The sequence below is a fragment of the Humulus lupulus genome, chromosome 6 (assembly GCF_963169125.1).
Source record: "Humulus lupulus chromosome 6, drHumLupu1.1, whole genome shotgun sequence".
Lineage (NCBI taxonomy): Eukaryota > Viridiplantae > Streptophyta > Magnoliopsida > Rosales > Cannabaceae > Humulus > Humulus lupulus.
Window position 1 is genome coordinate 162,251,569 of NC_084798.1, and position 19,468 is coordinate 162,271,036.

General features: G+C 39.2%; 1 protein-coding gene across 1 annotated transcript; it reads right to left on the reverse strand.

Moving 5' to 3' along the window:
- Positions 1–6,166: 6,166 nt before the first annotated feature.
- Positions 6,167–18,000, reverse strand: LOC133785626 (uncharacterized). Its single transcript, XM_062224846.1, has 6 exons — positions 17,575–18,000; positions 7,572–7,779; positions 7,440–7,510; positions 7,080–7,361; positions 6,616–6,860; positions 6,167–6,434 (listed from the first exon to the last, which is right to left on the reverse strand). The coding sequence occupies exons 1-6, from the start codon at positions 17,998–18,000 to the stop codon at positions 6,167–6,169; spliced, it is 1,500 nt and encodes a 499-aa protein (XP_062080830.1).
- Between the last annotated feature and the right edge of the window lie 1,468 nt (positions 18,001–19,468).

The window sequence follows — 19,468 nt, forward strand, 5'->3', positions numbered from 1 at the left end:
TATTGCATTTGTTGGACAAATACCTGCACTTCAGAGTTAGAAGTAGATCCAAACACAATATCATCAACATATATTTGAGCAACAATAACATCAGATTTAATGTTTTTGATAAACCGTGTTTTATCTACATTTCCTCTTCTATAACCATGAGAGATTAAAAACTCAGTTAGACATTCATACCAAGCACGAGGGGCTTGTTTCAAACCATATAACGCCTTGTCTAACCTATATACATGACCAGGAAAATGAGGATCCTCAAATCCTTTGGGTTGCTCAACAAAAGCTTATTCTTTCAAAAAACCATTTAAAAAAGCAGATTTAACATCCATTTGGTACAATTTAAAACCAATAATACACGCAATGGAAAGAAGTAACCTGATGGACTCAAGTCTTGCTACCGGAGCCAAAGTTTCATCAAAATCAATACCCTCAACTTGAGTATAACCTTGGGTAACCAATCTTGCCTTGTTTCGAATGATGGTACCAAACTCATCACTTTTGTTTTTGAAAATCCACTTTGTTCCTATGACATTAGGACAAGTCGGTCTAGGAACAAGTGTCCATACTTTATTGCGAATGAATTGATCCAGCTCTTCTTGCATTGCCCGAATCCATGCTTCATCCATCAAGGCTTCCTTCACATTTTTAGGCTCTAAAGAAGAGACAAAACACATAAATTGAATCAAATTAGCATACCTTCTTCTAGTAACCATGCTCTCATCCATGTTCCCAAGTATGAGATCGACAGGATGATTCTTCTTGATTCTGGAGGATGGTTCTCTTTGAATTGGATCAGTGGTTATGTTTGGTGGTTGCTCAGTTTCTTTCTCCGTTGAAGATTCTGGAAAATCATCGGTTGTAGCTACAAAATCTTGAAGTGTAGCCTCAGACGAAGATTCTGTGATTGCAGCCAAATCGTCTGCCAGTTTAGGAGACTTTTCCAGCAAACCTTTAATCTGTTCTTCTGTGGAAAACTCAGAGAAATATTTTAGATCATCCACAACAACATTAGCAGATTCCATCACAATTTGGGTTCTCATATTATAAACACGATAAGCCCTACTATTAATAGAATATCCTATAAACACACCAACATCACTTTTTGCATCAAATTTACCAGTATGATCATGATCCCTCAAAATATAACAAGCACTGCCAAAAACATGAAAATGACTCACATTTGGTTTCTTACCTTTCCAGATCTCATAAGGAGTCTTATGAGTACCTGGTCGCAAAAACACCCTGTTGATGGTGTAGCAAGCAGTGTTAATTGCTTCAGCCCATAGACGCTTGGTAAGTTTCTTGCTGTTTAACATTACCCTTGCCATCTCTGTCAGAGTTCGGTTCTTTCTTTCAACGACTCCATTTTGTTGAGGAGTATTAGGAGCAGAAAATTCAGGAGTAATACCTTTAGATTTACAAAACTAATCATAAATAATATTTTCAAATTCTTTTCCATGATCACTCCTAATCCGAACAATCTTTCCAATATTACAATCTTTTTCCACACACAATTTCAAACAAAGAGATTTAAAAGCATCAAATGTATCAGAATTTTCTCTCAAAAAATCTACCCATGAAAACCAAGAGAAATCATCAACACACAAAAATGTATCTCTTACCATTCAAACTTTCAACCTGAATTGGACCCATTAGATCCATACGAAGAAGTTCAAGAACTGTAACAACCCCAAATTCGCTAATGAGGCTTAAGGGCCTTGATTAGTGTGCTGGGAGGGCATAATTGGGTTAAATGTGATTTGAATGATTTTATTGATTTAAGTGCACAATTATATGATTAATAATGCTTGTATGACTATATTGATGTTAATGTGCTATATATATGGTATTTTTGAGTACCACATTATTATGTGGGTAGGTTTGCAGAGCACGACTCGAGGCGATCCTAGGGCTAGATAGCGGGAAAAGTCACAACGGGGCTTAGCAGTTGACTTTGGATAAGTCAGGGGTATTTTAGGTATCGGGTAGTTATTTAGACTATCGGGTTATGAAAATAAATATATGGAGATATATTTGAGGTTAGGAAGTCTATGCGGGAATATTGGGGAATTTTACCGTTTTGCCCTCGGGGACGGTTCCGGCACCCCGAGCCTCAGGATTGATTTAACGGGATAAGGGTAAACTGAATTAAGGGAAAACTGTAGAACACAAAATAAGACCGACTCTTATTCTCAGCCTTTTCTCTCTCTTCTCTCTCAAGGAAAACATAAGAAACCACTGAAAATCTTAGGGGAATTCAGCTGGAATTCAGTGGATTGAAGGAGTGATTTAGAGGCTTAGCTCAAGAATCAACCAGGAAACTTAATCAGTACTAAGGTAAGCATTGAATTCCCTTCTTTGTGGTTAGAAATTCTAAGTTCTAGCTGGGTGTTGAGATAGTTGCAATTTTGATGTTTAAGGTTGAATTTAAGCTGGAAGCTTGGGAATTAGCTGGGAACCTACTTGGATTCTGCTTAGAGAAGGAGTTCAGCTGAAGAGGTAAGCAATAATTCATGATTTAGAAGCTTAAATTCGAGTTTTGCATGGCTGGTTGGGTGTTTTGAAGTTCTTGAGTTTCAGGAATTGAAAAGAGATTTTAATGTGTGTTAGGCTGGGTTTTTCTGTTGAATTATGTTATTTAAGTCATTCTAAAGGTGTTGGGATTAATTGGTTTTGAATTAGGGAACTTTGGGATGATTTTGGGAAAGGTTTAGGTGTTGAAAATGGTGGAATTTCTTGGCACGAAGGGAAGGGCCGCGACTCTGTTCTAGAGCACTGCGGCCCTAGGATGAAGATGAGCCAGGAGGGCTCGACCAGGGGTGAGCGCCACGGCACCCAAAGCAAGGGCCGTGGCGCGTGTCTTCTTTTAGGGGTGGCTTTGGTTCTATTTTAGGGCAGGGCCGCGGCTAAGCTTCAAGGGCCGCAACCCTTAGGTGCACACTTGAACATTTGGGGATTTTAGGCACGGGAATGTGGTCTAGAGTGCTCGGGATTGATTTCACCACTGTGCTTGGTGGAGTTTGGTTTCCCGGAAGTTAGTTTTGTATCCAGAAATCCTTATCTGAATATTAATGGAACCCTATATTTTGGTTGTGACTAGGTGTTAAGGCTAGGGCTCGGGAACGGATCATGCTTGAGAAGCGTTGCTCGTAATCAGTAACCACAAAGATCAAAGGTAAGAAAACTGCAACTTGGTTGTGTATCTGTAATGGGACTAAGGGTTCCCTATTGTGTATGCTTGAAAGGATGGTATTATGCCATGCAAACTAATCACTGAACCAACGGCCTAAGAGTGCCAAGGGTTACACTAGCGCATAGGGCGCGGCTTGGCCACTGGTAGCCGAGGACAGCTTAATATGCACTGAGCTCGGTTTAAGCGGGCCGGAGTCAGTGGGATAAACAGAGGGTGCGGCCTAAGTTGTCAGCCCTGATTATTATGTGATATGAATGTTATAAGTGATTGATTACATCCTTGATTCTGAATATATGCTGAGTGGTTAATGTGGATTATTTGATGAGAGTTCATGCTTAGTGAATTTATTATATGTTATTATTGTTTGTGTTGCACATCATGTTTTCTTGCTGGGCCTTGGCTCACGAGTGCTACGTGGTCCAGGTAAAGGCAAGGGCAAACTTGATCAGCCATGATTTGGAGGGCTCTGCGAGCAGAATGTACATGGCCAGCTGCTCAGCCGCCACGGTTGAGGTTTAGGCAGGGACGCGAGACCCAGAAATTGTTCATTTTGCCTTAGTATGGCTGACAGTTGTCTGTATTTTGGGGAGTCTGTAATCCAACTTTTAAACTCTGTTTCTTTTGGGATCCCATGTATATTACTGCTTAATTATATAAAGTGAAACTTTTGAGACCAAAACCTTTTTAACCCTAGTTCATACATGTTTAGTGACACGTTTTTAAATTAATGACTTGATTAGCAAGTTTGCACCTTTATAAGTACACAGTGTAGCGGTCTTGGCTATCCAGGACGTTACAAGAACTTTGAAAGTATTTGTTAGGAATATGTCCTAAAAGCATGTAAAAGACATTTATTATTTCGATGAATAAATAAATACAATTGTTTATTATTGTTATATTTAGATTATTAAATTATTGTTTGAATAATTTTGTAAATATCTAAAAAATTCCATATTCATTATTGAGCATGTGATCTTATATTAGTACGAGAGAATTAAGATCACATGAATGAATAAAAATAGTCAACAACAACAAATTGAAGTTATGGAATTCTTTAATTGGGGTTGTAAGTACGGTTTGCTGAGTATCATGTTGATACAAATAATCTACATTCAGATTATTGATATGGTAAGACATCTCGGTAAATGTGCTTTATATAATATGATTATATATGACATGGACCGATAAAAGTCTCTATCCAAAAACCATTTAATAATAAAGACTTGTAATTCATATCATAACTGATGATCATTTATAGATCAACCTAAATCCTGAGTGTTCATGAACTCCTGTTCATGTTTATTAAATCTTTTGATTCATTCGTTAAGGTCTCTTCATAAAATGAGGCTAATGACTTTTATTTTGGAGATTTAATATCATGGATGGCTGGGAACATGTATCAATAATACGAAATCTAATCTTTCCTAACGGATCGTATATTAGTTCCCTTAAGGATTAATTCTGGAACTGAATGATTTTGAGCTCAAATCTATAATTAGATTATAGATTAATTATTCACTAGTGAATTAATGGTACTTAAGGAATAAGAAGTAAATTAGAAAGGTAAAATGGTAATTATTTTATTCTAATTTATGAACTAATTAATTAGAGGGTTGAACTATAGTAAGATGGTTATGTCAATGGACAACTTAGAATAAGATTTCTGTAAAAGTATATCTATAACATAAAGAGTGCAATTATGAATTTATAGTGAAGAAATATCATAATTAATAAATTAACTATTATAATTAAAGAGTTTAATTATTTAGTTTCAATTTATTGGAGCTTAATGTTATAGGTCCATGGTCCCCGAAATGACTCAAACAAACACTGACAAAGATAAATACAAAAATAGGCAAAATGACTTATTTGATAAGTAAAATATTTTTCTATGCACTAAACATAATTATTCTATAATTATGTGTAATTAATTAATTATTTGATTTAACAAAAATATAATTAATTTTGAATTAATTTATTTTTGGGATTTTTGGTATTTAAATAATAAGAAAAATTTGGAAAAATCACATGCCTTCCTTAGCATGTGGTACACGTGTAGCACAGCGCACAGTCATTGTGCTACGCACACAAGAAGCTTCTAGAAGTTTCTTTGTTCCACAATTTTAGTTATTTAAATATTAAAGAAATAATGAGATATTGTAATATGATTAAAATATTATTATTTAAACAAAATCTGATAACTGATTAGTTATTTTCAAATTGTTTAAAATAACTAATATTTTATTTTTAATATATTGGATATATTAAATATAAGAGATCAATTTTTCAGAACGATACTTTTTCAATGATAGAAAATATATCATGAAATCTCCCTGAGAGAAATAGAACATTGATACAAGCATAGGTCACTGTTATTCAAAACTTAGGTCCAAACTTTATCAGATCTCGTGTATTGAGAACATCTGATAAATAGATTTTGCCTATTATTTTGTATAGCGATCCCACATTCGTTCTTTGAGTGTTGAGAACATTTTGGAAGATCCTGGTGTGGAATCTCAAGGATTTTTGACGTACAAAAAGATAGCACCAAGGAAGGACTTGAGGTAATTTTCTATTCATATCTTTGATTCAATATATATATATATATGTATGTGAAGAAGTAGATCTAGAAATCTTGTGGGGTTAAATTAACAATTTTGATTATTGTTCCGTTGTGTATAATCTCTGATTTGATCTATAAAAACCAACAATATTCACATCAGGAATACTTTTGTGAGAAATTTTTAGTTGCTTACCAAGTTGACAAGGTTCGCATTTTCCCACAGATTCTTTACCTAGTTTGGGTAATCCTCAAACAATTCCTGCATTTGACAGTTTTTTCAAATTTTTGAAATGAATGTGTCTAAGCTTTTCATGCCATAAATCAGTAGAGTTATCTATGATAGAGTGACAAGTAGCATAGGTAGTGAGAGTGTAACAATTATCATTAGATCTAAACCCTTGCAAAATAATTTAATCTTGGTCATTAACAACATAGCAACGATTACTATCAAAATTAACAGTGTAACCTTGATCACAAATTTGACTAACGCTAAGAAGATTAGCTCTTAGTCCTTCAACCAACATTACATTCTTAAGCCTGGGTAGACCTTCAAAATTAAGAGTTCCCATCCCTATGACATTTCCAGCTAGACCATTACCAAAAGTAACTTCTCCACATTGCATTAGTCTAATATTGACAAGAAAGTCTTTATCACCTGTCATGTGCTTGGAACAACCACTGTCAAAATACCACATTTGAGAAGCAACAGTTTTAAAACAAGAGATACTGGCAAGACATTTATTTTTGGCAACCCATTTTTGTTTTTGAAAAACATGTTTATTTTGAAACACTTTAAAATTTCCAAAAAGTTTATAACTAAACATGTTCTGCAAAGTAAGACATCTAGGTCGAATGTGACCTTTTACCCCACAAAAATGACAAGAGGGAATAACGTTTCTTTTTCCAATGAGAATTTTCAGGTTTACCTGACTGCTTCATTTCTGTAGAAACAAAACGTTCAGCTGTAAAAACAAAACCCTGCAAAGTTGAATCAGAATATCCAGAAGACATATTTTCAGATTTGACAAATTTAGTATTCATTTTCGATTGAGTTTCAACAAAACCCAATCCAGCATGACTCAGTTGACTTGAATTTTGAACCTCCTAAAAAATGTTAGAACCTGGATTTAGCATTTTAACATTTCTTTTCAATTTTTCAAGTTCTTTTGTCAAAAATACAATTTCAGAATTTTTTGAACACAACTCAAATTCACAACATTTATTCTTTTCTTCAAGATCTTTGATGTTGTGAGACAATTCTTTATTCATTTTAACCAAGGAACGATTTTCAGTATAAACTTGTAACCACTTACCATACATTACCTTATAAGATTCAGCCAATGATTCCATGAGTTTTGACTCGTCTGAATCCGAGTCAATTTCCTTTTTATCGACATCAGTCAATGTATTGTTTAAACACAAAATTTTTCCTCTTTCCTGAAAAGCACTTGACAAAACATTGGTTAAAGCAACTTTCTCATTATCCGCTTCACTACTTTCAGAATCATCATCACTCCAAGTAACCTTAAAACCTTTTTTATTCTTTTTCAATGTGTTGGCACATTCAGATTGAACATAACCTTCACATTCCCGACATTGAATACCCTTTTTATTGTTAGAAACAAAAGGTTTAGAAGAGGTGTTACCTTTTGGAGTTTTTAAAAAATTCTTTTTATTTCTAACCTTTTTCATGAGCTTTTGAAAATTTATTGTTAACAAGGCCATTTCATCATCTTTCTCATCATCAGAAACATCTTTTTTCAGAAACTTTAAATGCAATACCTTTGCTTTTTTCACTTGAAGGATTCGACTTACCCTTTTGCTTTATTTGTTGATTTAGCTCCAATGTTCTTAACAAACCCATATGCTCCTCAACCTTCATTTTGCCAAAATCCTTAGCCTCCTCCATTGCTAGCAGTTTTGTGTCAAACCTGTCTGGAAGCACACGAACTATTTTTCGAACCAACACAGATTCAACTAGTTTTTCTCCCAAGGCAAAAAACTCATTAGCAATATCAGACAACTTTTCATAAAACTCAGATAAATTTTCAGTTTCCAAAATTCTTAATTAATCAAATCTAGTTTGCAACATGGTAAAATGTGATCTCTTTACATCAGCGGTACCTTCAAACTGAGTTTGAAGGATTTTCCACACCTCCTTTGCAGATTCACAAGATGATATCAATTTTATAAAGCCTTCACCAACACCATTAAAAATTGCATGCAAAGCTTTATTATTATAACCAGATAATTTTTCATCTTCAATGGACCACTCAAGTTCAGATTTTACCTTTGAATTACCTTTATCATCTTTTTCAATTGGTGGAGTCTAACCTGAGAGTATAGATCTCCAAGCCCTCTCATCTTGTGACTTGATGAATGCCCTCATCCTGACCTTCCAGTATGGATAATTAGTATCCTTTAATAGAGGTGGCCGAGTGATGGAGTTTCCTTCTGCAAAGAACGACATCTCACACAAAACAAATTAAACGAAATAATATAACCTCAAGATCTCACTAAGAGTTTAGTGACTTTCTCTGATACCAATTGAAATTCTGTATTTTATAATTACCAAATTATTATTTAATTAATCAATTAATTAAATGCGGAATAATTAAGTTGGTACTGAAATAGATATATTGTAGCTACAAACCAGGGTTTTGTAACTACATATCAGAAAACCAGAAAAGAACTAAAGTGCAGAAAATAAAAACACACAAGGTTTTTATACATGGTATCAGCAATCCTTGCAGATTGCTACTAGTCCATGGGGCCACGCCCAGATATAAGATTCATTAGTAAGATCTCAAAAATACAAATTTTTTGACTTATGCATAAATAGACTCCCTCTTATTATATGCCGCAAGCTTGATGTATTCCACCTTGACAAATGAACCTTGCTGACCCTTCAAGAATACAAACGCCCTTCGATCTGCTTGAAGTGTGCTTGCTTCCTCCCGAAGCAAGACTTGAACCACCTTCTCCCGAAGGTTTGCACTTTGTTCTCCTCCTTTATAGAACTATTTGAAGACTCAAAACAATTACAAGGACACTGAAAAACAGAGGTAGAGTCGAACTCACTCACCTCTACAAAACAAAGAATCTCTTTAACAAATAAGAATGAAATACAACAAGAGGCAACTAAAACCTAGCAGCCAATATGAGTATTTATGGTCATTATACTCATATTGGGAAACTAATACACGATCTAAACTGACCTAAGCCCACAAGGAAACTTTCCTAACATAATTCTTCAATTTGACAAGATTTCCTGATTCAGTAGCTACAGAATCATGAGCTATATATGGTAACAATCCATCCTTTGATGTAGGAATCAAGGCTTCCCTTTATAGTCTGATCATGCAATAAAATTCAATTATATGGTCAGATATAATGAGGTAATCAGCTAGAAAAGACAGCTCAACAATATTTGATTTTATAATAATAAGGAGATACTATTTTTGGCAAACTTTCCTAATATAGAAAAGTTTGTCATCAACTTTACCTTTATTATTTAAAACAAATAAAACATGTATCAACAATATATATTTTTATACAGCCGAATATAATAAGAAAATACAAAATATTTTTGTCAAATTAAATATGCCAAAAACGGAATTAACAGTTATAATATTTCAGTTTTCTTTTGTTTTATTATCTTTTGTTTCATTTCCAGAATAAATGTGGAGTTTTTATACTGCCCTACTAGTTTAGTGAGAGGTTTAGTTTGTATGGTGACGGAGGATAACTTTGAGTCCTATTGGGTGGTTGGTGTTCCATTAAGTTACTCAGATTGTGTTTGTAATGTTTGCAAGGATTTGCCTTCAAATTCAGGGGATTCATTGATCTCTATCTTTATTGACCCTGTTTTTTCCCAATTTTTATTGGAAGACTTTTGGCAGATTGCCATTAGTGGGATAAATTTGTCATATGCTCATTTGGTTTGGAAACTTGGTTTACCCCACACTCTTTTGATCCTTGATAATTGATGGCTTATTGGACCTTCAGTTGTGATAGCTATTCCTTTTTATTGTAAACGACTTGGTAAGCCTATTATTGTTGATCATGCTCTATGAGCAATATCTTTATGTAAATGACTATGTTCGATTTACCGATTAATGGAATTTCCTTACCTGGCAAAAAAAAAAAAAAAGATTGAAAAATGGTCAGATTATTATAGTTTGACTTTGAGATGTGTTTGCGTATTTTTGATCCCTCAATTGTTGTAGTGTTGCATGATACTTTTATTTTATTGTAAAACTAAAATACATAACCACGATTCATGCAATCTTTTCTAATGATTAAAAAAAAAAAAATTTTTAAATTTCTTTGAAAGATTGTGTAGTAGTGAGTCTTTTTCACCCATAAACATGCTTCTTATATGGACACTTGTGTACGTCTTGACTAAGGATGCACATTTTCCCCATAGGAATAGTGTAACGTCCCAAAATTACCTAATAAGGCTTAGGGCCATGATTAGGGGGTCAAGATGACAATTTATGGAATTATATGCTTATATGAGATATATTTGTGTGTAATGATGTGATTATGTGAGCTATATGATAATATGACTAGATATGCATGTTTGGGTGTATTAAATATGCATGTGTGCCTGTTTCTTATTAAAATGGCAATTTTTGTAATTTGGCCCGTTATAAGCATAATTGTATATATGTGTGCATATATGTGATATATGTGAGAGACCACATTATTATGTGAGTTTATTTGGGTTACTCGGCATGAGACGATCCTAGGGAGCAAGTTAGCGGGAAAGTCACAATGGGACCTGTTATCCCTAAAATATATGAGGATGATGTGGCGAATGAGAATGCGACACGTGACATCACAAATCAGGGAAAAAACGACAAAGTATTGAGAAAAGACCGACGAGCAAAAAAGATAGGTCCAGGACCTATGGGGAAGTCGACCAAGCCGAAACCCCTTAGGGGTGGTCGGCTTAAGTAGGCCCAAGAGCCCTAGAGGTGGTCAGCCTGACCTCTACCCCAGGGGTGGTCAGCCCTAGTGTGTCCAAGAAAGTGGTCAGCCTGACCCTACCCCAGGGGTGGTTGGCCTCAGTATGCCCAAGGATCCCTAGGGGTGGTCGGCCTGACCCCAACCCCTAGGGAGGTCGGCCTGACATGCTCAAGAACCACCTAGGTGGTCGACCCACCCTATTCTTCATAGGGTGGTCGGCTCAAACCCCCAAGTACACTTCACTGAGAAATACTCACTCTCGTTCAAACTGAGATCAATAGGCTTAGCACCCAGAAGGTCATAGGCCTAGCACCCAGAGGATCAACAGGTCTAGCACCCCGAAGGTCACAGGCCTAGCACCCAAGCTTGGGTCGTAAGGAGTCTCACATACCAATAGAGACTTAACATCTTCCCAGAGGTTTCTATCGTGCATTATCCACCACGATCTAGAGAAACAACAAGAAGACCCACGATCTCATGATCATGTGGAGGTGGACACGTATCTCCACTACCTGATAATCGTGTACCAAACCACGATCCTAGTATTACTGGTCATGTAACAGCCCCTGGGTACTATAAATAAAGGACCCAGGGCTTCATAAAATGGACTCTTGGACTCTTTTTTCCAGATGGCTTTTTCTGGAATTTTGGAGATCTAAAGAGCATTTAGGGAGAAAGTATGGGCAAGTGAGAACGAGTGAATACCTTCGTTCAACAGTGTAATTGTCGAGTGATTCAATACTAAAAGCTAAGTGGATTAGGTCATTACTATTCATCAGAATAGGGCTAAACAACTATAAAATTCCTGTGTGTTTATTTAATATAATCGTACTTTGTCGTTTATTCTATTTATTTCGTTAAAAAGGTGTCGTATACTATACATATGACCATTGACCAATTTCACAGGTCAACATTTTGGTGCTTTTCATTGAGAGTACGAAATCAAGAAACACACTTTCATCATTTATACGATGCCTCCAAAATCCAGTCAAACCAAGAAGATGACTCCCAGGGATTCTGACACTTAGGATCCCATCGATCCCGTGAATGAACCTCAGGTGGAGGTTGGAGATCAACCGATGCAGAAAACCCATAAGACACCCACCAGGAGGAGATGGCACAATTTCTGGCGAGGCAGGAGGCCTTTGCTGCAGAAATTGCCCTTCAGCGGACGACTATGGAACGACAACGACAGGAAATAGATGAAAAGGTCCAAAGAATGATCCAGAGGGAGTAGGAAGCTGACTGGAGACACCAAGAGTCTGCTGTGGCCTTAGAGGCAGCTACTCAGTTAGCCTAAGCTAACACTGAAGCTGCTGCTCAGGCAATGAGGGAGGCTGAGGCCAAAGCAGCAGGAATGCGAGACAATAGTAATAGAGAGTCCCAAGGGAGGAGTAGGACCCTAAGGACACTCTCAGAACCACTTTCTCAGAGACAGGATGAAGAGACACAGTCCAAGACTGCCTCCTCCATGACTAAGAAGAGTAACACTTCATCTCGGAGTAGGAGTATTACCAACCCGAAGGCCCCCTCCCAGGGGGACCGATGAAACAACGTAGGAGATGAGGGTTAAACATCTGAGAGGCGTGACATGAATGGAAATGGTCGCTCAAAGTCTCAAAGTCATGAGGAGAGGCTCGGGGGCAGGGTCGCACCAACAGTGGCAAGGCAGACCTACCATCCATACACCCTCAGTCTCGCAAGGGAAATGAACCGATGAATAACACCAGTACTGTGTTCGATAGGCTGGGGAAAGATGCACAACCTTAGGATTTGAGGGAGGTCATCAATAGGAGGACCAGTGCTCAGGTTGGGGTACCAGGGACATCTACCCCACCTGGAGCAGCGATCCCACCAATAGTGCAGGCTCAAATAGATGCACTCGTTATGGCTATCCAGGGTTTAACAAAGAAACCTTCCAAGATTGAGCTAGCTCATAGAAGTGGGAGTCCCTTAAGTGTTAGTATCCAAGCTGGTCAACCACCACTGAAATACAAGACCTCGAAACTCCCAACATACACTGGGAAGGAGGACCCAGTATGACATATTGGGAAGTTCGAGGATCAGATAGAGCTACTTGGTGTGGAGCATGATTATAGGTGTAGAGTATTCCCTACCACTCTCTCTGGCTCGGCTCAAGAATGGTATTGGAAATTCAAACCTGGATCCATCACTTTATGGGAGCAGTTCAGGAAGGAATTCTTCAAGGTCTTTAGTGCCGGGCGAATTCAACTAGTTTATGCCAATCAGTTAGCTGACATCAAGCAAGGGAAAGATGAATCCCTGAAAGACTACATTCAAAGATTCATGAGAGAGGAAAACTGAGCAGCCACGGTAGGAGATGAATGGAAGTTCGTTACCATCCCGGCAAGAATAATTTATCGTAGTCCCTTGTGGAATAGTATACACATGAACCCTATCAACACCTTGCAAGATTTTCTGGATCGAGTCGACAAATACATGAAGCTAGATGATGCTATCATGGAGGAAAAAAAAGGCTCTACTGGAGCCAGAGGCTCATTTTAACGAAGATTTGTTGTTATAACAAGTTTCCCAAAGCAAGGGAAACGACATCGATCCTCGCTTTGGGGATGACGTCATGGGGGTGGGACCAGTCAAAGATCCTGATGAAGTCCTACTAGATGAGGACCCGACTAGAGTAATCAAAGTCGGGAAGGAGATAACGGTGGAAATTAAAGCACGGGTGGTGGAATTTTTGAAGAAAAACCAAGATGTCTTTGCCTGGTTACATAAGGACATGGTTGGAATTTCTCCATCTGTGATAAGTCATGTCCTCAATATAGACGAGAACTACCCACCAGTGCAACAAAAAATGAGACTGCTTGACAAAGACCGATCTCAAGCCCTGAAGGAGGCGGTCGAGTGGCTCAAGGAAAATGGTTTTATAAGGGAGGCCTACTACCCTGATTGGGTATCAAACCCCGTGCTAGTCCCAAAACCAAATGGAAAGTGGAGAGCATGCATGGACTTCACAAATCTGAACAAGGCCAGCCCCAAAGACTGCTTCCCACTACCCAGAATAGACCAACTGGTCGATGCAACGGCAGGACATGAAATACTCTCATTCATGGATGTGTATTCTGGGTATAATCAAATAAGTATGCACCTTCCCAACGAGTAACATACCAGCTTCTGGACAAACAAGGGATTGTACTGTTATAAGGTGATGCCATTCAACTTGAAGAATGCAGGAGCCACCTACCAAGATTTAGTGATTGGCATGTTCCAAGGCTTGATCGGCAAAAATATGGAGGTATACGTCGATGACATGTTGCTCAAGTCCAAAGAATCTGGAGGGCATGTTCAAGACTTGGAGGAATGCTTTGCAATACTTAGAAAGTATAACATGAAGTTAAACCCTCTTAAGTGCTCATTTGGAGTTGGTTCTGGTAAGTTTCTTGGATACATAGTCAATTCACGTGGAATCGAGGCTAACCCAAAGAAGATCAAAGCATTGATCAACATGAAGTCACCTACCACAATCAAATAAGTGCAAAGCTTAACCGGGAGAGTAGCTGCCCTCAGTAGGTTCATATCAAAGTCTACAGACAAGGGTGTCCCTTTCTTTAACCTATTGAGGGGTAGCAAGAAGATCCAATGGACCGAGGAATGTGAGGAAACTTTCCAAGCCCTGAAGGAGCACCTCGCCCAACCTCCCATCCTAGCGAAGCCAATATATGGTGAAGTACTATTCATCTATTTAGCAATCACCGAGCATTCAATTAGTGCTGCTTTGGTAAAGGAAGAGAACATGGTACAACACCCTGTATACCATATCAGTAAAAGGCTAGTAGGTGTGGAGTCTAGGTATCCCCCTCTTGAAAAGCTAGCCTACTGTTTAGTAATCACCTATCGAAAGCTGCGTCCATATTTCCAAGCTCACTCGATCCGAGTCTTGACCGATCAACTGCTGAGACAGGTTCTCTAGAAACTGGAGGCCTCAAGACAATTACTCAAGTGGGCAGTGGAGCTAGGATAGTTTGATATCACTTATCATTCGAGTACGGGGATAAAAGGACAAGCATTGGTAGACTTCATAGTTGAAGGCACCAACCTTGAAGGCCATTCCTACCAATCGGAAAATGGAGATACCGAGAAGGAAGGAGATACTCCTGTATGGAAGCTATATGTTGATGGAGCATCTGATGAGCACAACTCAGGCCTAGGAATCATATTGATCACTCTGGAGAATCATCGAATCCATTGCGCTCTTAGATTTGGATTCAACGCTTCAAACAATGAGGTTGAGTACGAGGCATTATTAGCAGGATTACGCTTGTCTCGGGATGTACATGCACAGTCCCTAGAGATATTAAGTGATTCCCAGTTAGTGGTGTACCAGGTACTGGGGGAGTATCAAGCCAAGGGACTTAGGATGGTGTAGTACCTAAACAAGGTGAAGGACTTGTTGACATAGTTCAAGAGATACTCGATTACACAAGTCCCAAGAGAGCCAAATGCCAATGCCGATGCCTTAGCCAAGCTTGCCAGTGCCAAAGATGCGACACCTTAAATGTCGTTCCCATCGAATCCTTGGCAGAAAGAAGCATAGCCGAGCAGGAGGAAAATGTATTATTTTCGAATTATCTGTGTAGAAGCCATTGTGCTTCAATGAATGAATGAGTTTAATTTCTTAAGTTTCACTTAATTCTTTCAATTTCTTTCAACGAGGGACTTGTCCTTTAGACCTATCAACTCCATCAGATCATGTTCGATTCTGGTCCTTGAGGGACCTATCAACCCATACAATCCAAAAGAGAGACAGGTCTTAGGACCTTGTCATCAAGTTATCAGATCGTGTTCGAGTTTGGTCCTTGAGGGACCTATCGAGCCATAAGATCCAAACAAGATACTAGTCCGAGGACCTTGTCGCCAAACTATTTTATCATGTTCGATCATGGTTCTTGAGGAACCTATCGACCCACACAATCAACAAGAGAGACAAGTCCTAGGACCTTATCGCCAAATTATGGATCATGTTCAATCTTGGTTCTTGAGGAGCCTATCGACCCATAAGATCCAAACAAGAGACTGGTCTGAGGACCTTGTCGCCAAACTATTTGATCATGTTTGATCTTGGTTCTTAAGGAGCCATTCGACCCATAAGATCCAAACAAGAGACTGGTCCGAGGACCTTGTCGCCAAAATATGGATCTTGTTCGATCTTGGTTCTTAAGGAGCCTATCGACCCATACGATCCAAATGAAAGACAGGTCCTAGGACCTTGTCGCCAAAATATGGATCATGTTCAATCTTGGTTCTTGAGGTGCCTATTGATCCATACGATCCAAATGAGATATAGGTCCTAGGACCTTGTCACCAAATTATGGATCGTGTTCGATCTTGGTTCTTGAGGAGCCTATCAACCCATACGATCTAAATGAGAGACAGGTCCTAGGACCTTGTCGCCAAATTATGGATCATGTTTGATCTTGGTTCTTGAGGAGCCTATCGACCCATACGATCCAAACAAGAGACAAGCCCTAGGACCTTGTCACTAAATTTATTGATCATGTTTGATCCTGGTTCTTGAGGAACCTCTCGACCTATACGATCAACAAAAGAGACTAGTCCGAGGACCAGTGGCCATTATTTGATCACATTCAATCCTGGTTCTTGAGGAACCTATCGACCTATACGATAAAAAAAGAGACTGGTCTGAAGACCAATTTCAATCATCAGATCATAATCAAATCTGGTCCTTGAGGGACTGATCGATAATTTGATCTAAGACTCGTTATAGGCTCGATTAGCCCATCTATACCTCGTTGGTCCAACTTAGACACTTATGTTAACAACCATTATAACGAGTACACGAGAGATTACGTAGACCGCGATCAAAACTTGCTACACAATATGCATATGTTTATAGGTATCATTACTACTGAGTATGAAACCATCACCCAACTACCAATGAGGGACAAGCATTTGCTGCTTGCATCATTGGGCGAAAAGGATAGTATTATGTGTCTAAATACTCGAAGCAAGGCATGGTCAAGTAGCAAGTGATTAAGGCTTTAAAACCCATGATCACTTGGGGGACATATAGTACATACCGATCAGGGTATACATGAGCAATGAAGGCGTGACCTTAAGTACTAAGCAAGCTCAATTTGTCTAGGACATTTGTTCAACATATGTTCCGAAAGTGCAAAAAAAAAAACAAAAAAACAAAAACAAAAAAGGCATTGGTAGGGAGATTCCTAGCCATGTCCCTTAGGGGGTGGTCGACTTGACCGTTTTGTTCATGGTACTTGGTGAAGTATCGTACTACTCACATTACCATGGTTGTTAGCATGAAAAACGTAAAGGAGTAAGGTTAGTATGGCACATGAAATATGTGTTCAGAGCATACTGATACCTGAACCAATGAGGGTTGTGAGTTGATTTACTTAGTAAGCATTGGAAATAAAAATTTTCAATCAATACACTGGGTACTCATAATAAAAAAGCATAAAGGCATAAAATGTCATATGAAAAATTGTCAAGTACAAGGTGCCCCACCAATGGCATGGAAGGAAAGACAAAGTAAAAGACCTAAAGAAATCTAACTAGGGCGAGGAGTATCATTTGAAAGACCACCTTGAGCCTCGGCAGCCTCACGAGCTAGACACTTCCTAAGCTCCTTCGTTCACGTCTTCTCGGGAAGGAAATCCAAGTTCAAATTTTTGTTGGACTTCCAGATCAAGTAGAAGCAAGAGAAAGCTGTCTCTGAATACTCCTCTCGAGCCTTGTCCCAGGCAACTTTGACCTCTTGCTCCTTCTCGACAAGAGCGTCCTTCCGCAATTGGTCCATGTCAGCAATCAGCTTCTCTTTCTCGACTTCAGACTGTTGAAGCTGATCGACAAGTTTCCCCTCCATCTGGGTTATCTTGAGAGTCAACTCGATTACTTCCTGCTGTTTGAGCTCTATGGCACTGTGGAGGGTGTTGATCTCTTCATCCTTTGAAGCAATGCTAGCATCCATAGAGCCAAGAACGCGCCTAAGGTCCATCACCTCTTGGCAGACAGCTTCAACCTCAGAACGAAGGTTGGAGAGCGTAGAGGTATAATCCACAGACCTATCACGTACATGAGAGACCAACATTAGTGCTTGCAAAAAACATACACGTGTTAGATAAAAATCATAACACAAGCTAACTAGACAAGAAGAGAACTGTAAAGGACTCACACTCTGAATGTCTGGGAGTGACTTCGTTAGAATGATGCTTAAGTCCTCATTCTTAATCCCATTAAAAGCTGTTGTCATTTGCTCCAGATGAGATGCTCGGTCCATGAGGGCGCCTAAGTTCCGTATAGTAGACTGATGTGGCTCAGATAAGGGAGTAGGCACAGAACAGGAAGCACCCGCATCAGTGAAAATGGGAGGAACTAGTGTAGACAAAGACGACTCTACCTCTGCGACAGGACTAGACACCAAAAGAGTCGGAGGAGACACCTCAGGAGGAACCTCCATGATCGACTCAGCCTCAACCCTGGCCCTTTTTGCTACTCGAATAGAAGGACTGGCCTCAGTGGGAGTCAACCTCTACTGGGTATGAAAAAAACCAAACATGTCTGAGCCTGCAAAAGAAGATCAAATGCTAGAAGGATATTAAGCACAGATGAATCATAAAATAAATGTGATAAAGTGTCGAACCTTCTGAATGAGATTCGAGTTCAAATGTAGTCTTATCAAAGTCGTTTGAAGCAAGCGATGAGCACGCAATAAATGCACCCACCTCATCACCCTCATGTCCAGTCGACACCGGTGAAGAGGGTACCTCCTCGACATGAATGGGTCCCGGGGAGTCTACGGCGGTCACGGGCTCGGGACCATCATCGTTTGGAACATCGGCTATGGTAGGAGGAAACAACTCCACCTTCCTAAGGTTCTCTAGAGTAATGAGGGTCTTGACATTCTTCTCCTCAGGGGTCATGGAAATCAGTGCCATGGCCCTAGCTGTCATAGCCTGGGTCGGGAGTGGTCTATAAAAAGTCCAAACATGCTTAAACTTGGAGTAGTTGGTCCCCGCGTCCTTAGTAAAGAAATAGTTGTCGGCGTATGTAAATGCCTTGCTATTTCTAGAGATCTCTTCCAAGAAGGTGTTGGTACCCTCGCTCATATAATGGTGGAAGTGGAAATACCCTGAGTTGCGCTGAGAAGGGTTTGTTTTTAGGTAAAACAGGTAGTGGATCTTGTGAGGCACTGGAGCAGCCCATTTTCTGCGGTGATAGATAATGTACAACGTTGATAAGGCCAAGATCACATTAGGAGCCAGTTGAGAAGGACTAATACCAAAATAGTCTGCAACACTATGGAGGTATGGATGAAGAGGAAGTAGGGTGCCAGACTTAATGGCAGAGCAAGTCCAAGCACACATGCTCAGAAGGGGGCGGGGGGCGTCCTTAGCTCTGTCATCTGAACCGGGGATAGTAATAGGCACGCCGAAGAGGTCAAAGGTCTTCCTTAAGTTATTTACCTTCTCTTCAGTCATGTCAGAGGTCACCCCCTTGAACCAAACAACCTCATAATCAGTAGGGCGAGGCTTCTCAATTGGTTTCCATATGATCTCACTAGCAAAGGTGGCCCCAGAATTTGATGAATGGAACTCCTTTTGTCGTCTCTTCTTCTGCTGCTCAGCTGGTGAGACTGTCCTGCTCTTGGAAGGAGGGCAAACCACCTTAGGCTGGAAACTGTGAATAGGATGCTCCTGAGGATGAGTAGCATGGCAACG